This window comes from Dama dama, chromosome 24, assembly GCF_033118175.1.
Source record: "Dama dama isolate Ldn47 chromosome 24, ASM3311817v1, whole genome shotgun sequence".
Classification (NCBI taxonomy): domain Eukaryota; kingdom Metazoa; phylum Chordata; class Mammalia; order Artiodactyla; family Cervidae; genus Dama; species Dama dama.
The window spans coordinates 21879109-21905502 of NC_083704.1; the positions used below are offsets into that span (position 1 = coordinate 21879109).

At 39.2% G+C, this 26394-nt stretch overlaps 2 protein-coding genes across 14 annotated transcripts in view; both read left to right on the forward strand.

Annotated features, from left to right (window-relative positions):
* The window catches only part of ZNF660 (zinc finger protein 660), a 34164-nt gene extending 28737 nt beyond the window's left edge, over positions 1-5427 (forward strand). For 10 of the 11 annotated variants that reach the window (XM_061127931.1, XM_061127935.1, XM_061127938.1 and 7 more), the window contains one exon: positions 97-5427. In XM_061127931.1, the coding sequence (XP_060983914.1) occupies positions 276-1256 (981 nt within the window). In that variant the 5' untranslated portion in view covers positions 97-275 and the 3' untranslated portion in view covers positions 1257-5427. The remainder of the gene's footprint in view (positions 1-96) is intronic. The other variant, XM_061127941.1, reaches the window with a different exon arrangement.
* Positions 494-26347, forward strand: ZNF197 (zinc finger protein 197). 3 transcript variants are annotated; one of them, XM_061127926.1, is made up of 6 exons: positions 494-609; positions 13904-14382; positions 15574-15736; positions 16101-16192; positions 16474-16600; positions 22958-26347. In XM_061127926.1, the coding sequence occupies exons 2-6, from the start codon at positions 13984-13986 to the stop codon at positions 25297-25299; spliced, it is 3123 nt and encodes a 1040-aa protein (XP_060983909.1). In that variant the 5' UTR covers positions 494-609; positions 13904-13983; the 3' UTR covers positions 25300-26347. The 3 variants fall into 3 exon arrangements, with proteins under 3 accessions (XP_060983909.1, XP_060983908.1, XP_060983910.1); XM_061127925.1 differs by lacking the exon at positions 494-609 and adding an exon at positions 9030-9157 and having other exon boundaries at positions 22958-26346; XM_061127927.1 differs by lacking the exons at positions 494-609; positions 13904-14382 and adding an exon at positions 15012-15451 and having other exon boundaries at positions 22958-26345.
* Positions 26348-26394: the final 47 nt, after the last annotated feature.

Below are 26394 nucleotides of genomic sequence, written 5' to 3' on the forward strand. Positions count from 1 at the left end.
ATCCTGTGGCCCATCACATCTTGTTATCCTTGGATAATTCTCCTTCTTTGAGTATAGAGAGCAGGTGACATGTACAACTTCTGTTTCTTCTGTCAGATGGTGAAACGAGGACTGAGGAAGTATTGATTCCAAAATATCATTCCTGAAAAATCAGAATCTCAACTCTCAAGAGAGCACCACAGAGAAGTATTACCAAGGAAGTCAAATTTTTGAAAGCACCTCTGAAGGGAAAGAAGAGACTTGAGGGGCCACTGGGATGCTCCAAGCAAGAGAAAATGAGGAGAAAGACAAGAAACTTCAAAAAGAAGACAGTTCAAGACTATAAAACACTCACAGAAGTGAGTGACCAAGAATCTGAAAAAGATGGCCCTATAATAAATGAGAGAATTCAGGCTGTAAAGAGACAGTATGTATGTACTGAGTGTGGGAAAGCCTTTAGTCAGAGTGCAAACCTCACAGTACATGAACGAATCCACACAGGAGAGAAACCCTATAAGTGTAAGGAGTGTGGAAAAGCCTTCAGTCATAGCTCCAACCTGGTTGTTCATCGGAGAATCCACACAGGATTGAAGCCTTACACATGCAGTGAATGTGGGAAATCTTTCAGTGGTAAGTCCCACCTTATTCGGCACCAGGGAATCCACAGTGGGGAGAAAACCTATGAATGTAAGGAGTGTGGGAAAGCCTTTAGTCGGAGTTCTGGCCTGATTTCACATCACAGAGTTCACACTGGTGAGAAGCCCTACACGTGTATTGAATGTGGGAAAGCCTTTAGCCGTAGTTCAAACCTTACTCAACATCAGAGAATGCACAAAGGAAAAAAAGTTTACAAGTGTAAGGAGTGTGGGAAAACATGTGTTTCTAATACAAAGATTATGGATCATCAGAGAATTCACACTGGGGAGAAACCTTATGAATGTGATGAATGTGGGAAAGCTTTCATCTTAAAGAAGACCCTTAACGAACACCAACGACTTCATCGTAGAGAGAAACCTTACAAATGTAATGAGTGTGGGAAAGCTTTTACTTCTAATCGAAATCTTATTGATCATCAGAGAGTTCACACTGGAGAGAAACCCTATAAATGTAATGAATGTGGAAAAACCTTCAGGCAGACTTCTCAAGTGATTCTACATTTGAGAACCCACACGAAGGAGAAACCCTATAAGTGCAGTGAGTGTGGGAAGGCCTATCGTTACAGCTCACAGCTTATTCAACATCAGAGAAAGCATAATGAGGAGAAAGAAATGTCATAAATAACATTGTTACAAAGTGGAGCGGGTTGCTGCTTTTAGGAAAGGCAGTTTTTCAGTATCATCAACCTTAATTCTTTAAGTATCCACACAGGGAAAGTAATCAGAAGTAGACAAAGATTAACAGAAGCGGGTATTCATGCCAGCATCATGTATAACTGGAGGAAGAAAACTAGAGTTTTGACAGATTTGGGTTTAAGTGAATGATGGTCTATCCATATGATGGCTTTGCATCCATTGTAAACATTTAAAAAAAATATTTAGTGCCATGGAAGAAATGATTTGAATAAAATGGAAGATAAATGAAAGAGAAAAACAATGAAATATCCAAATTAAAAAAAAATATTTATGCAAAGGAAAAAATGGAAATGAAATAATACCAAACCAAAATATTAACAGTGATTATCTCTGGGTAATAGGATTATAGGTAATTTCTATTTTCTTCTTTATACTTTTCTATGCTTTTTAGATTTTCTACAGTGAGAATGTACCACTTTTATAGTCAGGAAAAAAGTATTTTTTAAATGCAGTGAGCACATATTCATTTTCATTCAACAGTGTTATGAAAGTTACAGACTCTAAAGTCCTAGGATTGCACCCTATTACTGACCTTAGTTCTGATACTAATACTGATCTGAGTTCAAATTCTGGCTTAAACCACTTAATAGCCAGTCACCTAACCCTCAGCAGGGGAACCCTCAGCAGGTCACTTCCTTTTAGAGCCGTTTCCTGCGTATTACATCATAAATACCAGTTGTTGACTTTGCAGTTTTAAGATAAACTGACTTTATAGTCATCAACAAAATATCTAATCCACGTTCTTAATCACTTTTAGGTTAAAAGAAAACAGTAAAAATTTACTATATTCTCTCCCACTGCTGTAGAAGGATCCAGAGAGAATAAAGAACCACCTAGGCTCCATCTTTTCAGTATATGTCTGCAGAACCAGAAAAAAATACCCCCGTATGAAATTGGAACAGTTGCAGTTTCATAACCTTTAAAGAGAGTCAGCATAATCTAAAACAAGGGGAAGACTACCATCACATGTTTTATAGACTTTAGTAGCTAAAATTGCAGACTTTTGGGTCAGATATATATATATATGTTCTGATTCCAGATCTGCTATGCACTAGCTTGCCAGTTTTGGACAAGTCTCTTAACTGCCCTGAGCTGTAAGTTTATCTGTAAAATGGGAGTAACTACCTACCTCACTGGATTGTTGTGAGGATTAAATGAGATAATGCCTATAATTGTGTGACCAGCCTTTATGTCCAGCTCTCTGAGAAGGCCTTAATCTGTTTTCAATAAGTATTTTAAACTTTTAAGGCAGCTCAGAATCTGGGAACCCTTAGAACTGCCCCATTCTTAACTCAGTCATTCCTCCTCCTTTGTATACAATGAATGCATAAGCCTGACACCATTTGTCTTCTGCATGTGTAGTGATACATCGTTTTAGAAACTACTGAGGATTTGATATCCCATTTGTACAATAAAATGGAGTCTCAAGTGAGGTTAGGTGACTGGCTAATAAGTGGTTTAAGCTAGAATTTGAACTCAGATCAGATTTTCAAGTCCATGCTTTCTGTGTTTTACCAAAGTGCCTCTGCCCATCATGATGGTTCTGTGAGTGAGAGACCAAGAAGTTGGGATTCTCCTGAGTAACCACTTCTGTGAAAGGTGGTTGATGATATATGGACAATTATAGGTTGATCATGGTTTCATAAGGAAGATGCTAAAAAGAAGTGGATGGTATGAAGTGTATATTTGGGTGGAAAGAGATTGTTTAGTTTTTGTCCTATTTTGTTTGATAGGATAATGACATATATAATTTTGTGGTATAATAGTCCCTCTTTGCATAGTTATCCAAAGCACGGTTTCTAGGCTCTGTTGCTGTGTTCAGGGGGTAGCACTGTTGTATCGGTCACCCTTGGGCAGGCACTTCCCCAAGAGTCTGGGTGGACACAAGGGAAGGTCACCCACCTGTGACTGTGGCTAGACAGAATTGCAGCAGGAAGGGACTTGTATCATTTCCCTAGTCATGTGTCCTTTTCAAAATTCCACAGGAAGGTTGTAATTAATATTTCATGCCTTTTGTCATGCCAGCCATTCTCAGCTGCTGATTACTTATATGGAAACTCCCATGACTAATGTCTCCTGGCTCTCCTAAAACTGCTTTATAAGAAAACAGGCAACTAACTTCCTGTGTGCCTGTTGGGGGTATTTTTTTAAGCATTTATTATTGCTGAACACAGTTTTTGATGCTTCTGATAACTGCTGAGCAAAACATTTTTCCACCACTGTGACACAATGTCTGAAATTCTTTCTTCAAGTAGCCTTTCTTTTTCATATTAGAGGACTCTGTGGTCTCCAAGAGTAAGTATCTTCTAGGAAGGAAGCCAGAGATCTGAATAAATTGACATTTTTTTACCCAGGCAAGCCAAGGTAGTGGACCCTGGAGGAAGCCCTCAGTAGCTTCTAATCTTCTAGGCTGATACCTGTCTTAGACTGCAAGAGTAAATGTTAATAAGTGCACTCTATACCCTTTCATTGGAGAAGGCAATGGCAACCCACTCCAGTACTCTCGCCTGGAAAATCCCACGGACAGTGGAGCCTGGTAGGCTGCAGTCCACGGGGTCTCTAAGAGTCGGACTCGGCTGAGCGACTTCACTTTCACTTTCATGCATTGGAGAAGGAAATGGCACCCCACTCCAGTGTTCTTGCCTGGAGAATCCCAGGGACGAGGGAGCCTGGTGGGCTGTTGTCTACGGGGTCGCACAGAGTCGGACACGACTGAAATGACTTAGCAGCAGCATACCCTTTCATATACCCATTCTGCAATGTAATTTGAACTGACCACTCACCTTCCTGCAGAAGTTTTTTAAGACTACCAGCTACCTGTTTCAGTCAGCATTTAATTTTGCAGTTCTTACCATTCTTTCAAGCCCTTTCATGATACACTCTGAAATTCAGGGTCTGTTTGAATGTGTTTTTTTTCCCCCAACTTCCTGTTCTAATGGAAGCCTGGTTGTTCCCTAACAGCAGTGCTTCCTCTGCAGTTCCTCTGCTAGTTTTTGTCTACCCCAACCCATTTACCTCTCTGTACGCCATTTCTTCTCTATTCTGTCAAAACCCCAGCTCTCTTGAAATGTGCATCACTAAACTACTGTGTATTGTCCATCCCTGTTTCTGTCATCTGCTGGTTTCCTGTGCACCCACATTTATTCACTTGTTTTTAGTACCATGAATATTCCCAAGGAATATGAAAAGTCAGTGTTTTTTGACCACAGATACCCTGTATGTAGAATTGCTTTGGTGTGGACTAGAAATATATACATCTCTTTTAAGTTGTGAGAAAAAGGGTGAAATTAAAATGTTATGTAGCCTTGATTAAAGGGAAATCTGAAAGATAAAGAATATTGCATAGAGAGGTGAATGTCTCCCTAGACTTAGAGATATTTTTCATTGATGGTGTGTACTATATTAGATCTTATCAGGAACTCAGAAGAAAATTTAAACCAAAAAGAGCTTTAAATAGTAACTGAGCATTTTCATTGACCATGAATCCCATAAGACTATATTTCATTTCCAGCTCTATATCCTAAGTGACAGAATTGCTTTCTAAATTTTTTTCCATTCAATATAAATAAAATAGTATATTCATATTGTTAGGTTGTTTTTAGAAACTAGACTGTCTGACTTCACCTCTGATGTTATAAAACTGGAGTCATAAAACTTTTGCAAAAAATGATTATAATTCCTCCAATAAATATCTGTTGTTATTTCCTTGTTATAAATATCACTAAAATTTTTTTTTTTCTTTTGCTTCCTTCCTTTATTCAGATTGGGAAGAAAACAGTTTAATTTGCTTTTCTTTAAGCAGATGCTTTTGGAATGAAAATGTGATTCTGGCTTGTTTCAGATTCAAACACAAGATGAAGCTTGTTATTTTCATACTCTTAATAGAGTTGTTCTTCAGTAACTGCAGGGGATTGGGTCCAGGACCCCCACCACCATACCAAAGTCAAAGGATGCTCAAGTCCCTTATATAAAATGGCAAACTATTACATATAACCTATGCACATCCTCCAGTATACTTTAAATCATCTTTAGGGTACTTATAAAACCTAATACAATGTAAATGCTTTGTGTATAGTTGTAAATGCAATGAAAATAATACATATAAATAGTTGCCAGTATGACAAATTCAGGATTTGCTTTTTGGAACTTTTTGAAGTTTTTTCATTTTTAATATTTTTTATCTGTATTGGGTTAAATACACGATGCCGAAACCACAGATATGGAGGGCCAACTCTACAAAAAGTAGCGCTCTAGCCGTTAGAAATTGTCCTTCTGGGATTTCCCTGGCAGTCCAATGGTTAAGACTCCACACTTCCAATGCAAGAGATGCAGGTTCAAACGCTGGTGGGGGAACTAAAATTCCACATGCTGTGTGGCCAAAAAAAAAAAAAAAGTTCTCTTCTGTTATTTTGCTGGAGAACTTGTATAGCTAGTTATTGTCCCATCCCCTCTCTGGTCTCATCTCTGTTCAAACCTATACTATTATATAGACCTTTGGCTGTATAAAACCAGCATGTTCCCTGAGGTCCATTTCTACTCCAGAAGTCAGATTTGTGAGGGGGTCCAAAGGAAATGGCTAATTCCTTTCTGGGCGATATGGATACAGGACTTCACTAGTTCTCACTCCTTCCACTGACCATTTTAAGTCCACACAGCACCATCTGATGTATAAGGACTGTAGCCATGACAAAGCTGTAACCATTCTTTTAAGGTCAGTGGTTCCCAAATCTAGGAATCACAAGAAGTAATTTCACATATACAGGTATATTTCCCAAGCCCACAAAATTAGCATATTTGGGTCAGGGTGTAAGAATCTATTGGAGAAGGAAATGGTAACCCACTCTAGTATTCGTGCATGAGAAATCCCATAGACAGAGGAGCCTGCAGGCTACAGTCCAGAGGGTCCCCAGGAATTGGACCCAACTAAGCGACTAAACACACATACACTAGGAATCTATATAAAACAAAATTTTTGAAGTGGGGATTTAAGGAAGATCTCCATGAGGAGCCTTGACGCTTTACATGGCCATTTTTGTGATAATTATCCATTTTCCCTTAGAAAAATCTACAAATCACAAAATTACTGAGACAAATACCAGAGTTTGTGTAATCATAACAAATTAGCAACCCAGTTTACTGAGTGAAAGAAAATGCTATCACATTGGCAACGTTGGTTTAACCACAGAGTTAAGCAGATTCATGTTTTAAAAAATTATAGGATTTACATGGTGGCCCAGTGGTTAAGAATCTGCCTGCCAATGCAGGAAACATGGGTTTGATCTCCTTGTCCAGTAAGATCCAACATGCCATGGAGCAACTAAGCCCTTGCACCACAACCAGTGAGCTCATGCACCACAACTCTTGAAGCCCGTTAGGCCCTAGAGCCTGTGATTCACATGGGGAAACCACTGCAATGAGAAGCCCATGTACCACAACTACAACTAGAGACTAGTTGCAGCTGCAACTAGAGAAAAGTCTGCACACTGCAAGAAGACCCAGCACAGCCAAAAATTAAGTTTTTTAAAAATAAAAATGAAAAAAAAAAATTGTAGTAGAACAAAATGGCGAACAAGATAAAAATAAAGTCCTTTGACTATGACACAGCATAGAAATGTTGGATAAAACGTAAACATCCTTTTAAAGGTCTTTCAGAGAGTAAATCCTCAGAACCTAGGACAAAGAAGTGGAAGTCAGATAAGTGGGTGCTTGTGTGCCATGTGGCAGTTTGCTGATCCTGGTCACCAAGGGACTTAGATTTTATCAACCACAAGGGCAGGGATTTAAGTCCCTGCACCTCACAGCATGTGGGATCTTAACTTCCTGACCAGGACTGAACCTGTGCCCCCTGCAGTGGAAGCGTGGTGTCTTAAGCCCTGGACCACCAGGGAGGTCCTCCTATTCATGCTTTGAGACCTATAAAGTACTATCTCCTGGTTCTCCTCCTACTTGGTTGGGTGTTGGGTCCTTACCCTCTTTCTGCTTAGTATTTAATCACTCTCTGGTACATTTTGTATTTGTTTTCTGTCTATCCTCCCTATAAATGAAGTTTCTAGGGACTTCACCTTTTTATTTATGTCCCTAGTGCCTAGAACAGTGTCTAGCACATGATTAGTACTCAGTGAAGTGTTGTTGAATGAACAAAGGAGTGGAGACAGATGTTTAAGCAAATGTTCGGTGAAAGCTAGAAGAAAACATATCAATAGAATAACACCTTGCTCATTCAATAAGCATTCATGTAGCACCTACTGTGGCTTTGTGCTAGGTGCTAAGTGTATGTGGTATCCATATAGTCATGGCCCTTGCCCTTGAGACAGGAGAGAAAGAGGCAGGAGACAAATGTTGGATAAATGAAGATGGGGTGCAGTTGCTGGGATTTGATAAAGACTGACTGGAACCAGCTGTAACCAAGGTGGTTTTGAGAAGTCCGGTCACGGACCTTTAGTTCATTATATCTTCTTTGTAATACAAAAAATCACTCCTTGGCCATGACAGTTCTGAGACGGACCATCAAAGGCCAGAAAGTGGACAGTGGTCCAACTCCTGGGAAATACCCCCTGTTCCTGAAATAGCAATATTCCTGGAAATAGTAATATTCCTCCCATATGTTAGCATATTAAATTACTTAGCCCATGAAAACTACAACCTCATGCCTTGGTGCTGCTCTCACTTTCTGAGGTAGTTCACATTTGGGCCTGTGGACTGTGAATTCCTCTAAAAACACTTTCACTTTTCTTTGACTTGCTATTGAATTCTTTCCTGCACAAAGGTAAGGACCCTCACTTGGTGATCCATCCTAAATACTCCTGTGGGTCCAAGGATGTGACATTTCCCTCTTTTGCAATACCCTTTTGGAGCCTCTTTCTGTCATCTTATATAGAGGGTGATAATTCCAGGAGTCCAAACTTAAAAGATTTAAGTATCAAAGAAGCAGAGTTCCAGTACCCTTTACACTGACCTAACTTTACTCAGGGTGGTGGACAACTGCAAAGACCTCCTCATTCCAGGGAGGCAGTGCCCCACCATCCTCATTTAAGCTTGATTTATATTTAACACCAGAGCTCCATTATCTCATTATTTGGGCAAGAGCTCCAATATTTTGGCCACCCGATGTGAAGAGCCAACTCATTGGAAAAGACTCTAATGCTGGGAAAGATTGATGGCATGAGGAGAAGGGGTCAACAAAGGATGAGATACTTGGATGGCATCACTGACTCAATGGACATGAATTTGAACAATCTCCTGGAGATGGTGAAGGACAGGGAAGTTCATGCGGTCACAAAGAGTCGGATGCGACTTAGCGACTGAACAACAGCAAGCCAATTCACAAGGAAGTCATTTGTAATGTATGTTATTTATGGTGAGAACTGCTGTGGTTCACAAATAGATTGGATATGTCACTCATGAAGACATTCAGACGTTCTAGAAATCACTCTATTAAACTCAGTTGCAATTCAAATTAAAACAGAAAAGTCCAATTCTTTCAGGAGGCAACACGAGGCCTGGGGGCCTGGGCCATGTGATTCATCTCTGCATCCTTGGGTTCTGGAATACAGCTACACCTGTTCTTTGGTTGAGAGGAATGAAGACCTAAGAGTCCCGGAGCTCCGCGTTTCCTGCCATCACTGGGAAAGCTAGGAACCATAGAGATGTGGCTTCCTAGAGAGCCGAAACTGGGAGGTGAGGTGAGGCACCGGATGTCGCTATACCCGCGGGTCAGCCATTATTCTGGGCTTCAGGTGCCTTCGCGTCCAGTTTTCGTGTCATCTCCTGGCGCCCCGGCGCCAAGGTGGTGGTCCCCAAGCCCGGAGCCGCCGCGGGAGACCCCGGTGAGCGGGATGGACTCGGGTCGGGTTGGCAAGCGCGGAGGGCGGCCGGGGTTGCGGCTTGAGCTCTCCAGGGCAGCTCAGCCCTCGCCGGCCCCTCTCTGCTCCTCACCCCCAGGGCGGTCCCTCCACCGCTTGGTTGAGATGGACGCCTAGGCTGCGGCTTGGGGAATACATTGAAGACGGCGCCTCTGTGTCTCCGTGTGTCTGTGGATTGGCTGTCGAGTCAATAGAATAATGTGCTGCCCCTTTGAGAAGAGTGGCCTCAGTAGCCAGGTTCTCAGCTCAAGTCTTTCTGCTTTTTTCTCAGTCTTTTCTGAGGCTGATGCTGAGAAACAGCTTGAGACTTCCCTGGAGCAGGGACTCCCAGAAATCTATTTTTTTTTTTTCCCGTGAAGGATGGATTGATTCCCATTTTTCTTTGTAATTTTATTGGCGTATACTTGGTTTTCAATTTTATGTTAGTTTTAGGTGTACAGCCAAGTGAGTCTGTTATACATATATCCACTCTTGATTCTTTTCCTGTATAGGCCGTTACAGAGTATTGACTAGAGTTACCTCTGCCATACAATATGTCTTTAGTAGTTATCTTTTTTATATATAGTAATGTGTATATGTCATTCCCAGTCTTCCCATTTACCCCCCCCCCACACCAAGTTCCATGTTAAATTTTGTAATGTAATGGTATTTAAGAAGCAAACTTAGACCACGCATATCACCATTGCCTCAGAGAATGTATTTTCACATTAAGTACAAATTTAGTAAATGCTGTCTTTTGCAAGAAAGGTCATTATCAACCTGTGAGTGACTGTGTATGGTCATTGTTTTAATGAACTGTTGTTTGGAAACCATTGCTTTAGAATAGTTGTTTGGGTTTGAGAAGTCTTTTCTTAGATGCGGTGATTTTGTACTTTTGGGGTTAGAATCCCTGAGATCAGAATTTGCTCCCATAATTGAACTAGTTGAGTGGCCTTGAGTGAATCGCTTAGCTCCTCTGAGACTTCTTTTGTTCTTTTTAACCAGTGCTTACAAATCTTTTGTGAGAAACAAGCATAATGTATGCTTAAGGATTTCTTATTTGTATCTCTGCCAAGTAAGAGTAAATAAAAGTCTGATAATTTACTGTAGAAAATTATTTAGAAGTCTCTTTTCCCCCCAAGTTTTATTTGTAGATCCTTTTTTTAAAAAAAACAGTTTTAGGTTCATAGGAAAATTAAGCAGAAAATACAGAAATTTCTCATTTGTTCCCTGCCCCCACATTTGCATAGCCTCCTCCAGTATCAACATCCCCCACCACTAGAGGGATAGAGTGGGAGTTTGGGGTTAGCAGATACAAACTAATATTTATAGAATGCATAAACAACAAGGTTCTAATGTATAACTCAAGGAACTGTATTCAATATCCTGTGATAAACCTTAATGGAAAAGAATATAAAAAAGAATGTATATGTATAATTGAATCACTTTGCTGTACAGCAGAAATTAACATTGTATTCCAACTGTAGGTCAATTAAAAAAAAAAATCCCCCATAGTTTTGCCTTTTCCAGAAGCCATGTAGTTGGAATTGTAAAGTATATTGGACTTTGACATTAGCTTCTTTCACTGAGTAACATACAATTACATTTCCTTTGTATCTTTTCATGGCGTGACAGCTTCTTTTTAACACTGAGTAATATTCTATTATCTGGATGTACCACAGTTTATCTGTTTACCCATTGAAGGATATCTTGGTTGATTCTTGGTGTTGACAGTTATGAATAAAGCTGCTAAAACATCAATGTGCAGGTTTTTGTGTGGACATATGTCTTCAGTTCGTTTGGATGAATACTGAAGAGCACGATTGCTAGAATTTATGGCAAGAGTATGTTTAGTTTTGTAAGAAAGGGCCAAACTGTCTTCCATAGTGGCTGTACTATTTTGCATTCCTACCAACAAATGACAATTTCTGTTGTCCCACATCTTCACCAGCGTTTGGTGTTGCTAGTGTTCTAGATTTTGGCCATTCTAATAGGTATGTAATGGTATTTCATCGTTTTAACTTGCATTTCCCTGATGAAATATATGATGCAGAGCATATTTTCATGCAGTTATTTGAAATCCGTATATCTTCTTTGGCGAGGTGTTTGTTTAGGTCTTTGGGCCATATTTTATCTTCTTATTTTGGCCACAGTGGGGCTTATGTCTCTTTGTTCCCTAGCCAGGGATTAAACCTGGGCCCCCAACAGTAGAAGCTACAAGTCTTCATCACTGGACTGCCAGGGAATTCCCCTTTGGGTCATTGAAAGAAAAGATTTATTTACTTTTGACTGTGCTGGGTCTTTGTTGCTGTGCTCAGGCTTTCTCTAGTTGAGGCAAGTCAGAGCTACTCTGCATTGTGGTATGCAGACTTCTCATTTTGGTTGCTTCTCTTGTTGTGGAGGAGGGGCTCTGTGTGCGTGGCCTCTATAGTTGTGGTGCAAGGGCTTAGTTGCTCCTCAGCATATGATATCTTTCTGGACCAGGAATCAAACCTGTGTCCCCTGCATTGGCAGGTGGATTCTTAACCACTAAATCACCAGAGAAGCCCCAATGGGCATATTTTAATTGAGCTGTTTGTTTTCTTAATTGTTGAGTTTTAAAAGTTCTTTGTTTGAAATATACAAAGGAAGGATATTAGGCTTTTATCGAGTATGTGTGTCTTTTGCAAGTATTTTCTTTCAGTCTGTGGGGTGTCTTCTCATTCTTGACACTGCTTTTTCCACAGCAGAATTTTTGAATTTTAATGAAGTCTACCTGTTAGTTCTTTCAAGGATCGTGCCTTTTGAATGTATCTAAAAAGCTGTCACCATACCCAAGGTCATCTAGGTTTTCTCCTAGGTTATCTTCCAGGACTTTTATAGTTTTGTATTTTATATTTAGGTCTCTGATCCGTTTTGGGTCAATTTTTGTAAAATATGTAAAGTTTGTGTCTAGATAGATTTTTGTTTTGCATGTGAATATCTGGTTGTACCAGCACCATTTGCTGAAAAGACTATCTTTGTTCCTTTGTATTACCTTAATTCTATCAGAGATCAGTTGATTCTATTCATGTGGGTCTATTTCTGGACTTTCTATTCTGTTTTATTGATTTGTCTGCACTTTGCCAATACTGCACTGTCTTCATAACTGTTAACTTTTTAGAAAGTTTTGATGTTAGGTAGTGTCAGTCCCTCAACTCTGGGTAGTATTGGGTAGTGTCCGTCCCTCAACTTCACGATACTGAGGGAGAAGTCCTTCAGTATTGTGTTAGTTATTCTGGGTCTGTAGCCTCTCCATGTGAACTTTAGAATCAGTTTGTCGATACCTACGAAATAGCTTGGTGAGTTATTGGAGTTGCATTGACTCTATAGATAAAGTTGAGAAGAACTGGAATTTTGACAGTACTCTTTCTAGCTGTGAGCATGGGATAGAAATAGTTTTTTAAAATTCCTTTCCATCACCCCCAGATCAGTGACCAAAGAACTGCTCAGTTTCTTTTTTCAAGTGTTCTATCCCTACTAATACTTTAGAACTTTATTTGCTTAGACTACAGGTTTCCCCTAATATCTGAAAATAGTGTTCTTATGAAACCTTCATAAGGTCAAATGGTGTAAAGCAAAGGAGCAGTTCCCTTGGAACACGTCTTACTAACAGATACACAAAGTAAAACTGGATAAAGCACAGATGCTCACAGACACAGGTTAAGTCCGTGGCGGCTTGATGCTGAGATACTGAGTGTAGTTCCTATGGAACGGGCTTGGCAATGCCACTCTGGCTACTTGGGGTACCTTTGGCTACCTCTTAGTTGCCTTTAGAATTCGCTTCTGTTTACTTACCTCTTCACTCTAGTTCTACAACCTTATCTCAAAGTTTTCTTCCCTTCTCTGATTTGCACAGAACATTTCTAACAGAGCTATATGTGGTGTCACTCCCTTGCTTTAGAAATTACAGTTTCCTCCTGGAATGGCTTTCTTAATATTCCAGTGATCTTTTTATTTTTTCTTTAAAGCCCAACCCTAAATTACCTCCATGAATTCTTACTGTGCTTATTTGTCCTCCTGTTAATTGTACTTGGACTTTGTATTGAGATTATATTTTATTTTGCTCTCCTCTGCTCTGTTATAAGCATGAACTTTAAGGGTCCACTTGTCAAATAAAATTAATGGGGCATCCAGATATGTCACTGATAGTGATGTAACTGTTACAGCCTTAAAAGTGTAAACTATTCCTACCTTTCTGCTAAACAATTTCTTTTCTGGAGATATTTTCCTGAAGAAATAAGCAGAAATGTAATACCAAAAATTCTTTAGCAAAGATGGTCATTGTAGCTTAATTTGTAATAGGAGAAAATTATAAATAATTAAACGTCCAATGGCAGTGGATTACTTAAGTATGAGTGTACTGATACACTCTTAAAAATAATGATTAAGGGGTATTTGATATTGGACTTTCATGGTGGTCCAGTTGTTAAGACTCTTGGCTTCCAATTCAAGGGGTGCAAGTTCAGTCCCTTGTTGTAGAACTCAGATCCCTCATGCCTCATGGCAAGGAAAAAAAAGGAATTTCATGTTTTTGATATCAGCAGTGGTCTGGATAACATGAATATTAATGTCCCTAGAGCCTTAGGCTGGGGCCTCCGTCAAAGGAGAAACTGCCCAGAATCTAGAACTCTGCATTTAGCAAGGTTTCTTCATTACCGGGGGCTAATTGGGGTGCGGAAGATCTGACTGTGTCTCTGGGTTAACTTTTAGGTCTTATAGATGATGTTCTTCAAGCTCTAAGGAAGAAGTCAAGCAAGAATTGAGGGACCCTGGAGAGGAGTCTGTCTTAAATGGCAGCAATGACAAGAGAAAATTGGGCCCACAGTGCTCTGCGACAAGAGGGCCTCGTTAAAGGGAAGGATGATACCTGGAAGTGGGGAACCAGCTTCCAAGGGAGTAGCTCCACTGTTTGGGAGACCTCCCACCTGCACTTTAGACAGTTACGTTATCATGAGACATCTGGACCCCAGGAGGCACTGAGCCGGCTCCGGGAGCTCTGTCGCCGGTGGCTGAGGCCAGAAGCACGCACCAAGGCCCAGATCCTGGAGCTGCTGGTGCTGGAGCAATTCCTGAGCATCCTGCCTGGGGAGATACGGACCTGGGTGCAGATCCATCGCCCCGGGAGTGGTGAGGAGGCCGTGGCCCTGGTAGAAGAGCTGCAGAAAGACCTTGATGGACCAGCATTAAAAGTGAGAAAGGGGAAGTGGGGAGTAGGCCCAGGACAGGCTGGGGTAGAAGATGATCCTGTGATTTTCATTAACAGTAACACAGCAGCAACCCTTATGCTGATTAAAACAGGTTCATGAGCTCTTCAGACCATAGAATATCTGTCTGGAGAAATGGATTTATGGTTGGGATCTTTGGACCAATTCAAAATCAACACAGAGCATTGACTCTGCTTTGTCTCCCTGGGTGATGCTTGCTAATTCTGAGTTTGATTCAAGAATCTGAAGAGCATAATGTTCCTAAGAGCTCCTCTAAACAGAAGCAAGTATATTGTTTGTAAAGTCTGTTTGGATTGGTGTTGTAAACCTGGAGTATGGAAAGTTATGGGAGAGCAAGAATGAAGCTTTCTAGATCTGGAAAGACCACTCCATGTGTTCCTCTACTGGGGACTGTGTGAGACAAGAGATTGGGTTGAGATATTTGCTCTGATAAGATTTTATATCCTTGGCTATTAAATTGGGATCTTAACATGGTTTCTAGTATGTGTCAGATCTCTTTCTGTCGATCTGGAGCCCACTAGAAACATTTCTATATGAAAAGTCTGAAATGTAATTTGGGAGGGATATCAAGGATGGGCTTGTTTGTTTTAATCATGAAAATGAAGAATTTCAGAGCTGTGTTTTTCATTACTAATCACTAAGTCGTTGTTCTCATTCAAGAGATAAAAAATGGAGGCAGGAAAAGGTTCACTGCATTGCCTTTGTGAGACATCTAGTTAGCAGCAAAACCAGATGTCTAGACTTCTAGCGTTCCTTCTATTGGAGCAGGTGGGAATGAGAAAAGGTGTGAATAAGTAGAACCCAGTGTTTTAGATTAAAGCTGAAGCTGAAGACTTTTAGATTAAGTCTGAAGCTCTTAATTGCTTGTTACTTCCCGTTCCCTCCTTAACCCACACCCAGGTCTGGCTTCTGTTTCTACTGTTCTGTTCAGTCTCCTCTGGGAAAGGTCACCAGTACCATGAGTGGGGCTAGAGGGCAGCTCCATTGTTCTCAAGGCAAAGCTTTCCTGCTGTTTTGATGCTCCATACTTGAGGTGGGTCACTCTCATCTCACCGTTCTAGACTATATGGGCAGAAAGAGGTCCATGGTGGTTAGGTGAGTTCATTTGCTGGAGGTACAGGAAGAGTCAGTTTATTGCGTTCTGCTTGTTCCCAGGTTCCAGCCTTTGTCCAGGACCAGGACACTCTCCAGGAGGGTCTGAGTACTCCAGGAATAGCACTTCCTCATGCACCCACTGGCAGCCATATATCAGCTGAAATTCGCTCAAGTTCTCTTACTGACCCAGTGGTGTTCGGCTTGCTCCAGGATCCTCAACATGGTAACTTACTCTGTGGGTCTGGCTTTGGACATCCTCAGGACTCTTGCTGGGTCTCACCTCCCTACTCCCAGATAACTGCTTCCTCTTCTGCCGTTCTATGAGTCCCTTGATACCAAACTCTTTTGTTTTCTCCCTCGTGTCATTTCTTGGGTCTCTCTGACCCTTTATCCATTCTTATTACTAACATTTGCACTTTTCCAGCCCTGCACATGGGGGTCAGAAAAGATCTGTGTGTCATTTTCTAGCCATTATTGCCTAGTTCTGGTACTTATATGTCTTTCTGAACTCCTTTTTTATAGAAGATAAACTTACTGGATTTGGACAGGAATGACAGTTACCTTATATGCAGCTTTTTCTCCTTCAGATTCTCCTGCCCCTGAAGCTTCTGCCCTTTCCCAGGAAGAGAACCCCAGAAATCAATTAATGGCTCTCATGCTCTTGACAGCCCAGCCCCAGGTAAGATTTGCGACCTCTTTTCTTCCTAAGGCCCTATCTGCACTACCTAATTGTGGCTCAAACGTACACTCACTCATCCTAGTGCTTGAGTGTCCAGTCAGCTCCCATCTTTGAATCAAGGTCCCTGCTATTGGAGGGCAGAGTTCATGTGGGGTCTCCTGTGTCTCTCTAATAGCCCACCTCATGCCCTCATAACATGTCTCTTCCCCAAAAGTGAAAGGAACCCTTCAGTAGGGGAGCTTCCTGGGCATGGATAATCTCACACATACCTGTCATTTCAGGAATTGGTGATGTTTGAGGAGGTATCAGTATGCTTCACTTCAGAAGAATGGGCATGTTTGAGCCCAGTTCAGAGGGCCTTGTACTGGGATGTGATGCTGGAGAATTACGGAAATGTGACTTCCTTAGGTAAGGACCCTTTCTCCCCGTAATTTGTACCCTTTCTTCATCAGCATTTGTTTATTTTTCTTTTTTTTTTTTTCTTCTTACATCCCCATGACTCCCTGCAGTGTAAGTGCAGATTCTTAACCACTGGACCACCTGGGAAGTCCCAGCTTTTGTGGGACTTTTTGCTACGCTAATTATGAACATAGTGTAGAATACTTATTTTGAAAAATACTCGAAGGAAAAAATTTTTTAAACCGACTCTTTACAAACAACTACCCTCAAAATTTTGATATTTTACCTTTCTGGCTTTTTCTATGTATTTGAGAGGTTTTTTTTTACATTGTTTTGAGTGTGTGTGTGTCTGTGAATATGTACAGTTTTATAGCTTGCTTTCTTTGTATTTACCTCACTCGTGTTATCACACATTCTTTGCAAACATTATCTGTATTGGCTGCATAATTTGTGTCATAATTTAGTTAGCCATTTCTGTATTTTAGATGATTACTGTAATAATAATCTTTATGCTTAATGTTTCTTTTTATTTTTAATTTCTCATTATTTTTTAGAAGTAGAATCACTAGGCCTAAATTAATTATTTTAAGGCTCTTGCTTCCTCCTGCCAAATTGCTTTCCATATTGATGTCAGTCCTCTCTGCTCTTACCAGCTATACACAAGAACCACTTCTTTGGCTCTACCTTCATTGCTGCTCAGTAGTCCCACTCTTTTAAATTGTTGTTAATATAATTTTTTAAGTTATAATATCTATTCTGAAGTGCATTTCTTTGATTAGTAACAAGAGTATTTTTTAAAAACCTGTTAGCCATTTATGTTTCTGACAAACATTAAACACCTGCTATGTAATGGCAACTATGGGAATGATGTGATTCTTCCCTTAAGTAGCATGATTTGGGAGATGAAAAAGAATAAACAAGGCAGAGTGAAATAATTGGAATTAGAGTGGCATAAGTCTCTTGAGATGGAAATGAAGAGGACAAAGCAACCTGTACCATTCCTGGGAGTTAGAAAAGGCCATGAAGGAGGTAGCTTTGTATTTCATTGTCTTGAGTATCATTCTTTACATTGTCAGCTTTATGATACTGAATTTTTATTCAAGAACATTATATATCATTACATTTGTTCATGCTGCCTTTGTCTGATTCAGGCCTGTTTTAAAAGTGCCTTCAGGTAGATCTTCATAATTCTGGTTACATTGGCTCTTTGGAATATGAAAATATTTAATTTTTGTATGTTAATTTTGTACTTAGCAACCTTAGTAAATGTTTTTTATTGTTCATAGTAATTTATACTGTATATTTTTACATTTATGAGGATATGTCTTTTCGTATCTCAGCTGTGGTGTGATGGTCAAATACTTTGTAGATTTGATATTTTGATATATATTCCTAAACTGCTTTCTGTCAATGACTTACCAATTTATACATCCACACAAAGAGCCTCAGAGGGGCTATTTCCCCTCTATGTGCTTGTGATTAGGTCACTTTCAAATCTTTGCTAGCTAGATGAAGGATCCTATCCTTTGGGTTTTTTTTTTCCATTTCTTTGATTATTAGTGTTATTATGCTTATTGTTACTTTATGTTTATTCATATTCTTTCTTCATATTTCTTTTGTTTATTAGAACTGGCAACCCTTTGTCACATGTTGTACATTTTCCCATTTGTTTGCCTTTCTGTGCTGGTTATGAGTTTAAGTCTTAGAAAATCTTTCAAACAGCAGTATTTTCCTTTATGGTGTATTTCTCCATAAAAATACTATTTTTTAAATCATATGTATTTTATTCAGACATTTTCATTGTTTCATTTTTATATTTACGCAGAATGACCTAGGAATCCAATTTGTTTGCTCACTTTTTTGTTTAATCCATGTGATTTTCAGTAGTTCTAATGTGATTTACTATATAACCCATCTTTCTTTTTACAAATTTTAAAATGTGTTTTATGGGTTAATTAATTTCATGAAGAACACTCACCATGGATCCATAGCTTATGCTGTAAGCCAGAATAAATTCCAGATGGGTCTAAATAAAGGTTAAACTTAAAAGATGAGAAAATAGAATTCCATATTTATTCTAGCTCTTTGAGGAAAAAGAAGTTTGAATCAATTTGAATAAGTAAAATATGCTCTAACTGCAGTGTTGTTGGGGCTTTGGGCAAGCAAATACCAAGGTACTTATGTTCTTTAACCTAGTAGTTCTGATTTGAGGAGGATACCTTAAGGAAATGGTTCAGAAGGAGGGAAAATAAGCAATATGTCTAAAGACAGTCCCAGCAAAGAATTGACAATGATTAAAATTTGGGAATAACCAAATTTCCTCAGATAAAGTACTATGTAGCCCATGGTGTTCTGACCTGGGAGTAGACTGTGACACTATCAAATTTGACAGTTTTATGTACTCAGTTTCTGTGCATTGATAAGCTGGCAGAAAAGCAGACTTCAGGGCTTCCCTGTTGGCTCTGTGCTAAAGGATCCATCTGCCAATGCAGGAGACATGGGTTCAATCCCTGGTCTGGGAAGATCTCATATGCTGCAGAGCAACTAAGGCAGTGCGCCATCACTGTTGAGCCTGTGCTCTGGAGCCTGGGAGCCACAGCTACTGAAGCCCACACACCCTAGAGCCTGTGCTGTGCAACAGGAGAAGCCACCACATTGAGAAGCCAAGACTCTGCAACTAGAGAAAAGCCCAAGCAGCAGTGAAGACCCAGCAAAGCCAAAAAATAACTTTTTTTAAAAAGAGCAAACTCCCAAATAGCTTGCACATACTTCTTCAATATGTAAAAGAATTGTAAATGTTCATTTAAGAGATTGGAATAGAATTTAAAGGCAGTTATTCAAGAAATATTAAGTATCTCATACATCAAGCTTTTAATCCCTGCCTTAAAGTACATTCAAGTTGAATTGACAGACATTTACAAAAATAAGTACAATACAGTGTAACAAATGCTATATAATAAAAGTATGCATGAGTGTGGGAGCACATAGGAGCTTAGTATGATGAAAGAACTGGGAGAGTAGGAGGAGAGGTGGGTGGTTTAGAGAAAGATTTACAGAGGGAAGTGACTTTTTTGTGGGGAAGGGGCTATACCGCTTGTGGGAATCTTAGTTCCCCAACCAGAGACTGAAGCTGAGTCCCGGCAGTGAAAACACCAAATCCTAACCACTGGACTGCCAAAGAAATCCCAGATGCTATTAACATGATTTCTTAATTTTCTTTCTTTTTTTTTTTTGATTGTTCAGTGCTATGGTACAGAAACACACTAATTTTTGTATATTAATATTTATCCTACAGCCTTGCTGAACCTACTTGGTTCAGGTAGTTTTTTGGTTGCTTCTTTCAGTTCAATTCAGTCGCTCAGTCGTGTCTGACTCATTGTGACCCCATAGACTGCGTCACGCCAGGCCTCCCTGTCCATCACCAGCTCCTGGAGTTTACCCAGACTCATGTCCATTGAGTCGGTGATGCCATCCAACCACCTCATCCTCTGTCATCCCCTCCTCTCACCGTCAATCTTTCCTAGCATCAGGGATCAGGGTCTGTCATCCCCTCTTCTCGCCTTCAATCTTTCCCAGCATCGGGGTCTTTTCACATGAGTCAGTTCTTTGCATCAGGTGGCCAAAATATTGGAGTTTCAGCTTTAGCATCAGCCTTTCCAATGAACACTCAGGACTGATCTCCTTTAGGATGGACTGGTTGGATCTCTTTGCCGTCCAAGGGACTCTCAAAAGTCTTCTCCAACATCACAGTTCAAAAGCATCAATTCTTCAGCACTAAGCACAATGATGTATTACATTAATTGATTATCTGATGTTATACCAATATTTGCCTTCCTGTGATAAATCCCACTTGGTCATGGTGTAGACTTCTTTTTATGTGTTACTGGAGTCAGCTAATATTTTGTTGGGATTCTTTTCTTTTTTTTTTTTTTTTTTGCTTTTATTTTACTTATTTGGCTGTGCTGGTTCCTCATTGCTGCGTGGGCTCTTTTCTAGTTGTGGCGAGCAGGAACTACTCTCTAGTTACAGTGCATGGGCTTCTCATGGTGGTGGCTTCTCTTGCAAAGCACAGGCTCTAGGGTGTGCAGGCTTCAGTTGTTGTGGCTCCTGGACTCTAGAACACAGGCTCAGTAGATATGGCTTAGTTTTTCTGCGGCATGTGGTATCTTCCCAGACCAGGGATTGAACCCATGTCTGTTGTATTGGCAGGCAGATTCTTTACTACTGAACCACCAGGAAACCCCAGTTGAGGATTCATATGTCTCTATTCATAAAGATATGGTTGTTTGTAGTTTTGTCTGTTTTTGTAATATCTTTGTCTGCTTTTAGTATGTAGGTAATACTGACCTCATAAGAATTAGTTGGGATGTGTTCCCACCTTTTTTGTTTATTAGAAGAGTGTGTGAAGAATTGGTATTCATTCTTTTAATGTTTGGTAGAATTCATCAATGAAACAGTTTGGGTCTGGGCTTTTCTTTGTGCGTAGTTTTTTGTCTACTGATTCTATTTCATTGCTTATTATGGAACTATTCAGATTTTCTGTGTCATCCTGAGTCGATTTTAAGTACATTGTGTCTTTTTAGAAATTTGGCCATTTCTTTTTCTTTTTTTTTGGCCATTCCGTCTTAAGTTCTTTAGTTGGCACAGACTCATTCATGGTATTCCCTTAAACTTTTTTTTTTCCCCTGTAAGATCAGTGGTAATTCCAATGAGGGTGGCTTTTGTACTTAGTTTTTAAGCCTGTAAGTTCGGGCAGGTAGCAAATTGGGAAGAGGAAGAGCAAATTCAGGAAGAGAAAGGGGCATGGGCAGTGATAGGGAAGCAAGCAAAAACATGACGTGTTTGGGCATCTGTAAATAGTTTTCCATGCCTAGAGTCTATAGGCATAAAGGGTACTAATAAGAAGTGAAGCCAGAAAAATAGCAGATAGTGGAGGATAGCATCTCTTGGGCTGTTCTTGTCATTTGTACATTATCCTTTGGGCAATGAAGCATTGTTTGTTTTGAGCAGGTGAGTGATATGATCAAATACACATATTGGAAAGATAATTAGCAATGGAGTGGACATGGATTAGAGGACTGGGGAGGAGTGGAGCTAGGGAATCCTGTCTTTTTCTTGCCTGCTTAACCAAAGATTGCAGAAAATAATCAGCTCCCTCTATCATTCTGATATTTTTTCCCCAAGTCCCTTAAAGCTCATTAGGCCCACACACAGTCTGATTTCTATACTAAAATTTAATTTATCCAGCTAATTAGCTAGTGTATATATGAGTCCTTCATTTCTTAACCATTTTCCATTTCTGTTTAACCACTTGCAACACTTCTATTTCTTAAAATGCTTCTACTTCCTTAAAGAAAGCTTTCCTTTCAACCAGCATTCTGCTTAAATTGTAAAACCAGTCTGTTAACACTCCTTTCCTATGTATTTTCTCTCTGTTTAGGTAGAAGAATACTGTTTTTATACTCAAATAGAAGATAATGTTATTATTATTTATATAATTTTATTTATTAGATAATTTGGGGAACTGGTTCATAATTTTTCTCACATTTGGATGGTGAAAATGAGTTTCCAAAACATTTAAAATATACATCATTTCATATTTTAAAATATTTGAGAATATTAGAGTCATAAAGAGGTTAACTAGTTTAGCCTCATTATTTTATAGATGTTTTCATAGTTTTTAATGTCTCTATATTTTTTCCTTTCATTCAGTATTTTTTATATATAACTACATGATGGAGTCTAATGTAGACCTGATATTTTTGTGAAATTAATTTTAAAATTTCCATTTCTCAATTCTAAAAGAAGAATTCGAGGTGTTAAGTTGCTTTTTAGTAGATTTTTTCCTGTAGATTAATTACTTTCAAGTAATTAAAAAATGTTAATACATTTGACTCTTCAAAAGTTAAAGATGGCCTTCAGAGTTTTTAGGTATATTTTCTTTCTTTGAGAGTTCCCATCTTCTTAGCATGAAGAAGAAAAAAAAGATAGTTCTTTATAAGCCCCATCCAGCTTCATGAACCACCTGTATTAAGATCCTTCTCTAGCTCTTCTTGCATCTGTTTATTGAACATCCTTTCTGTGTTTCCATCTGCTCCCAGAAGGCAAAGAGCTTAGAAGTTCTCAGAATGAATTCTGTGTTAATCCATTTACAACATTCTGTCAGTGTAGCATTCTGCTTTGTACTCCCATTTAATGAAAAGCTTTTCCTTTTTGTATGCGTGTAAAGTATCCTTATAGTTGTTGCGAAGTCTTTTTTTTTTTTGTTTCGAAGTCTTTTTTTTTTTGTTTCGAAGTCTTTTGAAGATCTTGTTGTTGCTGACACAGGGATATGGTAATATTTGCATTTTTAATTTCTTTCACCAGAATGGGAGACCATGACTGAGAATGAGGAGGTGACATCCAAGTTGAGCATATCTCAAAGAGCAGATTCTCAGAGAGGAATATCAAATAGATTTCAAGGAGGTGTTCCCCAGCTTCTTGACTTTGAGGAAGAGTGTGAATGGCAAGTTTTTTCAAGTCAGTGGGGAAATGAAGCAAGGGAAAGAGATATACTGAAGAAAGGTTCCCTGTGGGAACGAGACAAAAAAAGGACTCCACCAGAAAAACGAGGCCAAAAGTGGGAGGAATTTGAAGAAAGCTTGGTGTCAGATTCAGCTTTTTCTGAAAGTTTAATAGGTGCTGAAGGAAAGAAGCTTTATAAATGTGATATATGTTGTAAACATTTCAATAAAATCTCCCATCTTATAAATCATCGGAGGATCCACACTGGGGAGAAACCTCATAAATGTAAGGAGTGTGGAAAAGGCTTTATTCAGCGCTCAAGCCTTCTAATGCATTTACGAAACCATTCTGGTGAGAAACCTTATAAATGTAATGAATGTGGGAAAGCCTTCTCTCAGAGTGCTTACCTTCTAAACCATCAGAGAATCCACACTGGGGAGAAACCTTATAAATGTAAGGAGTGTGGAAAGGGCTTCTATAGGCACTCAGGCCTTATTATACATCTCAGACGCCATTCTGGGGAGAGACCCTATAAATGTAATGAGTGTGGCAAAGTTTTTTCTCAGAACGCTTACCTCATTGACCACCAGAGGCTCCACAAAGGAGAAGAACCTTATAAATGTAACAAGTGTCAGAAAGCTTTCATTCTGAAGAAGAGCCTCATTCTGCACCAGAGAATCCACTCTGGGGAAAAACCCTATAAATGTGATGAATGTGGAAAAACTTTTGCCCAGACCACTTACCTGGTTGACCATCAGCGGCTCCACAGTACAGAGAACCCATATAAATGTAAAGAATGTGGAAAAGTTTTCATTCGAAGCAAAAGCCTCCTCCTACACCAGAGAGTTCACACAGAAAAGAAGACTTTTGGTTGTAAAAAATGTGGGAAGATTTTCACTTCTAAGTCAAGTCTCATTGATCATAAGAGGATGCATAGCAGAGAGAAGCCTTATAAATGTACTGAATGTGGGAAAGCCTTCACTCAGAGTGCTTACCTTTTTGATCATCAGAGACTCCACAATGGGGAAAAGCCCTACGAATGTAATGAATGTGGGAAAGTTTTCATTCTGAAAAAGAGCCTCATTTTACATCAGAGATTTCACACTGGAGAGAATCTCTATGAATGTAAAGACTGTGGCAAAGTCTTTGGTTCTAATAGAAACCTCATTGACCACGAGAGACTCCACAATGGGGAGAAGCCCTATGAATGTCGAGAGTGCGGGAAAACCTTCATTATGAGCAAAAGTTTCATGGTCCATCAGAAGCTCCATACACAAGAGAAGGCCTACAAATGTGAGGATTGTGGGAAGGCTTTCAGTTACAATTCAAGCCTGCTCGTACATCGGAGAATCCACACCGGGGAAAAGCCCTTTGAATGCAGTGAATGTGGAAGAGCTTTCAGTTCTAACAGAAACCTCATTGAACATAAGAGAATCCACAGTGGTGAGAAACCGTATGAGTGTAATGAGTGTGGCAAATGCTTCATTCTGAAGAAAAGCCTCATTGGACATCAGAGGATTCACACAAGGGAAAAATCTTACAAATGTAATGACTGTGGGAAAGTCTTCAGTTACCGCTCCAACCTTATAGCCCATCAGAGAATCCACACTGGTGAGAAGCCCTATGCATGTAATGAGTGTGGGAAGGGCTTTACTTATAATAGAAATCTTATTGAGCATCAAAGAATTCACAGTGGAGAAAAAACCTATGAATGTCATATATGTAGGAAAGTGCTTACCTCTAGTAGAAATCTTATGGTGCATCAAAGAATCCATACTGGAGAAAAACCTTATAAATGTAGTGAGTGTGGAAAAGACTTTAGTCAGAACAAAAACCTTGTTGTACATCAGAGAATGCACACTGGGGAAAAACCATATGAATGTGAAAAGTGTAGAAAATCTTTTACTTCTAAGAGGAATTTAGTTGGCCACCAGAGAATCCACACAGGAGAGAAACCATATGGGTGTAATGACTGTAGTAAAGTTTTTAGGCAAAGAAAAAACCTGACTGTACATCAGAAAATTCATACAGATGAAAAAAACTGTGAATGTGATGAGTCTGAAAAAGAATTCTCTCAGACTTCAAACCTTCATCTTCAACAAAAAATCCACTCTTTGGAGGATTTTGGGTCCTATTCTCTTGGGTCCAAATTCTCTTGGGTCCAAAATGCCAGTGAGTCCAAGATCAAGATTCAGAAAATCTAGTATTGTGTAAAATGGAATAGCATCCCTGCCTCTGTAAGTGACTGTTGGATAAATGGCAGCATATGGTTTTTATAAGGGAAAAAAGTCATGATTGACCCTTTTGTAGACAAATATGTTGCATGAGGCAGAAAGTTAATCTAGACTTTCAAGACTATGAAAACATAAGCCAAATTCTAGTTAAAAGATACTCTGTTCCAAATCATTTCTTATGAACCTAGAAAAGGACCTTGAAGCACTTAAAGATTCTGAAGAAACTGAATTATGATTTATAAGATATAATGATGATGTTGTAAATGATAGCAAAAATATCTTTGTATTAAAAAGTGTATGTTTTGAAAAGATACATATCTATGGTACATCTTAAAGATAATATCACTCTAGAGAATGTCTGTACAGACAGTGTGATTAAGACATACAAAACATGAAGTTGGGTGGGCAGGACTGCTCTTTGAGGACAATTTAAGTACACTGGATTTGGAATCTGAAAACCTAGGTTTGGATCCTGGCTCTTTCACTTACGAGCTCTGTGATGTTATTAAGTCAGTCTCTAAGTCTCAGTTTCTCTGTCAGTCAAATACTGGCATAACCCCTACTTCAGAGAATTGTTTTGAGCATTTCGTAAAAGGATCACGTGAAAGTACTTTATGAAATAATTTAATTGTCAATAAAGTTGGATAAAAGAGATATGGTCAAAATCTGGAAAATGGCATAATGTAGTGTTTGTTCATCAAGTTAATATTAGGACTTCATGAACCTCAAAAGTTTAATTTTTATTGTAATAGGACGTATGGTGGATGGTTAACTTTGGAATTTAGTATTCTAAAAAAACTTTAAAAACAGCTTTTTAAATGTTTAAGGGAGATAATACATAACATACCTAGTTTGTTTTTATGGAAAAAAATATTGGCTTACTAAATAATGTCTGACCATTAATTTGATGCCAAGAAAAAAGTTTATTTTTAAACCTTTGAATTTTAAACCTAGCAGATGTAGAGTGTCAAAATAGGACAGTCCTATGTCACTTTCCTTGCTGATAGGGAAAAATCCTTAACCTCAACCCCAGGGCTGATTATCTCTGCTAGTGTCATTCTCAGT

Excerpts from the sequence above, each read along its gene's own strand:
- ZNF197 (XM_061127926.1), top strand. The coding sequence starts at position 13,984 with ATGGCAGCAATGACAAGAGAAAATTGGGCCCACAGTGCTCTGCGACAA. Across the intron at positions 15,737-16,100 it reads GCTCCAGGATCCTCAACATG|ATTCTCCTGCCCCTGAAGCT; the intron begins GTAACTTACTCT and ends TTTCTCCTTCAG. Across the intron at positions 16,601-22,957 it reads CGGAAATGTGACTTCCTTAG|AATGGGAGACCATGACTGAG; the intron begins GTAAGGACCCTT and ends TTCTTTCACCAG.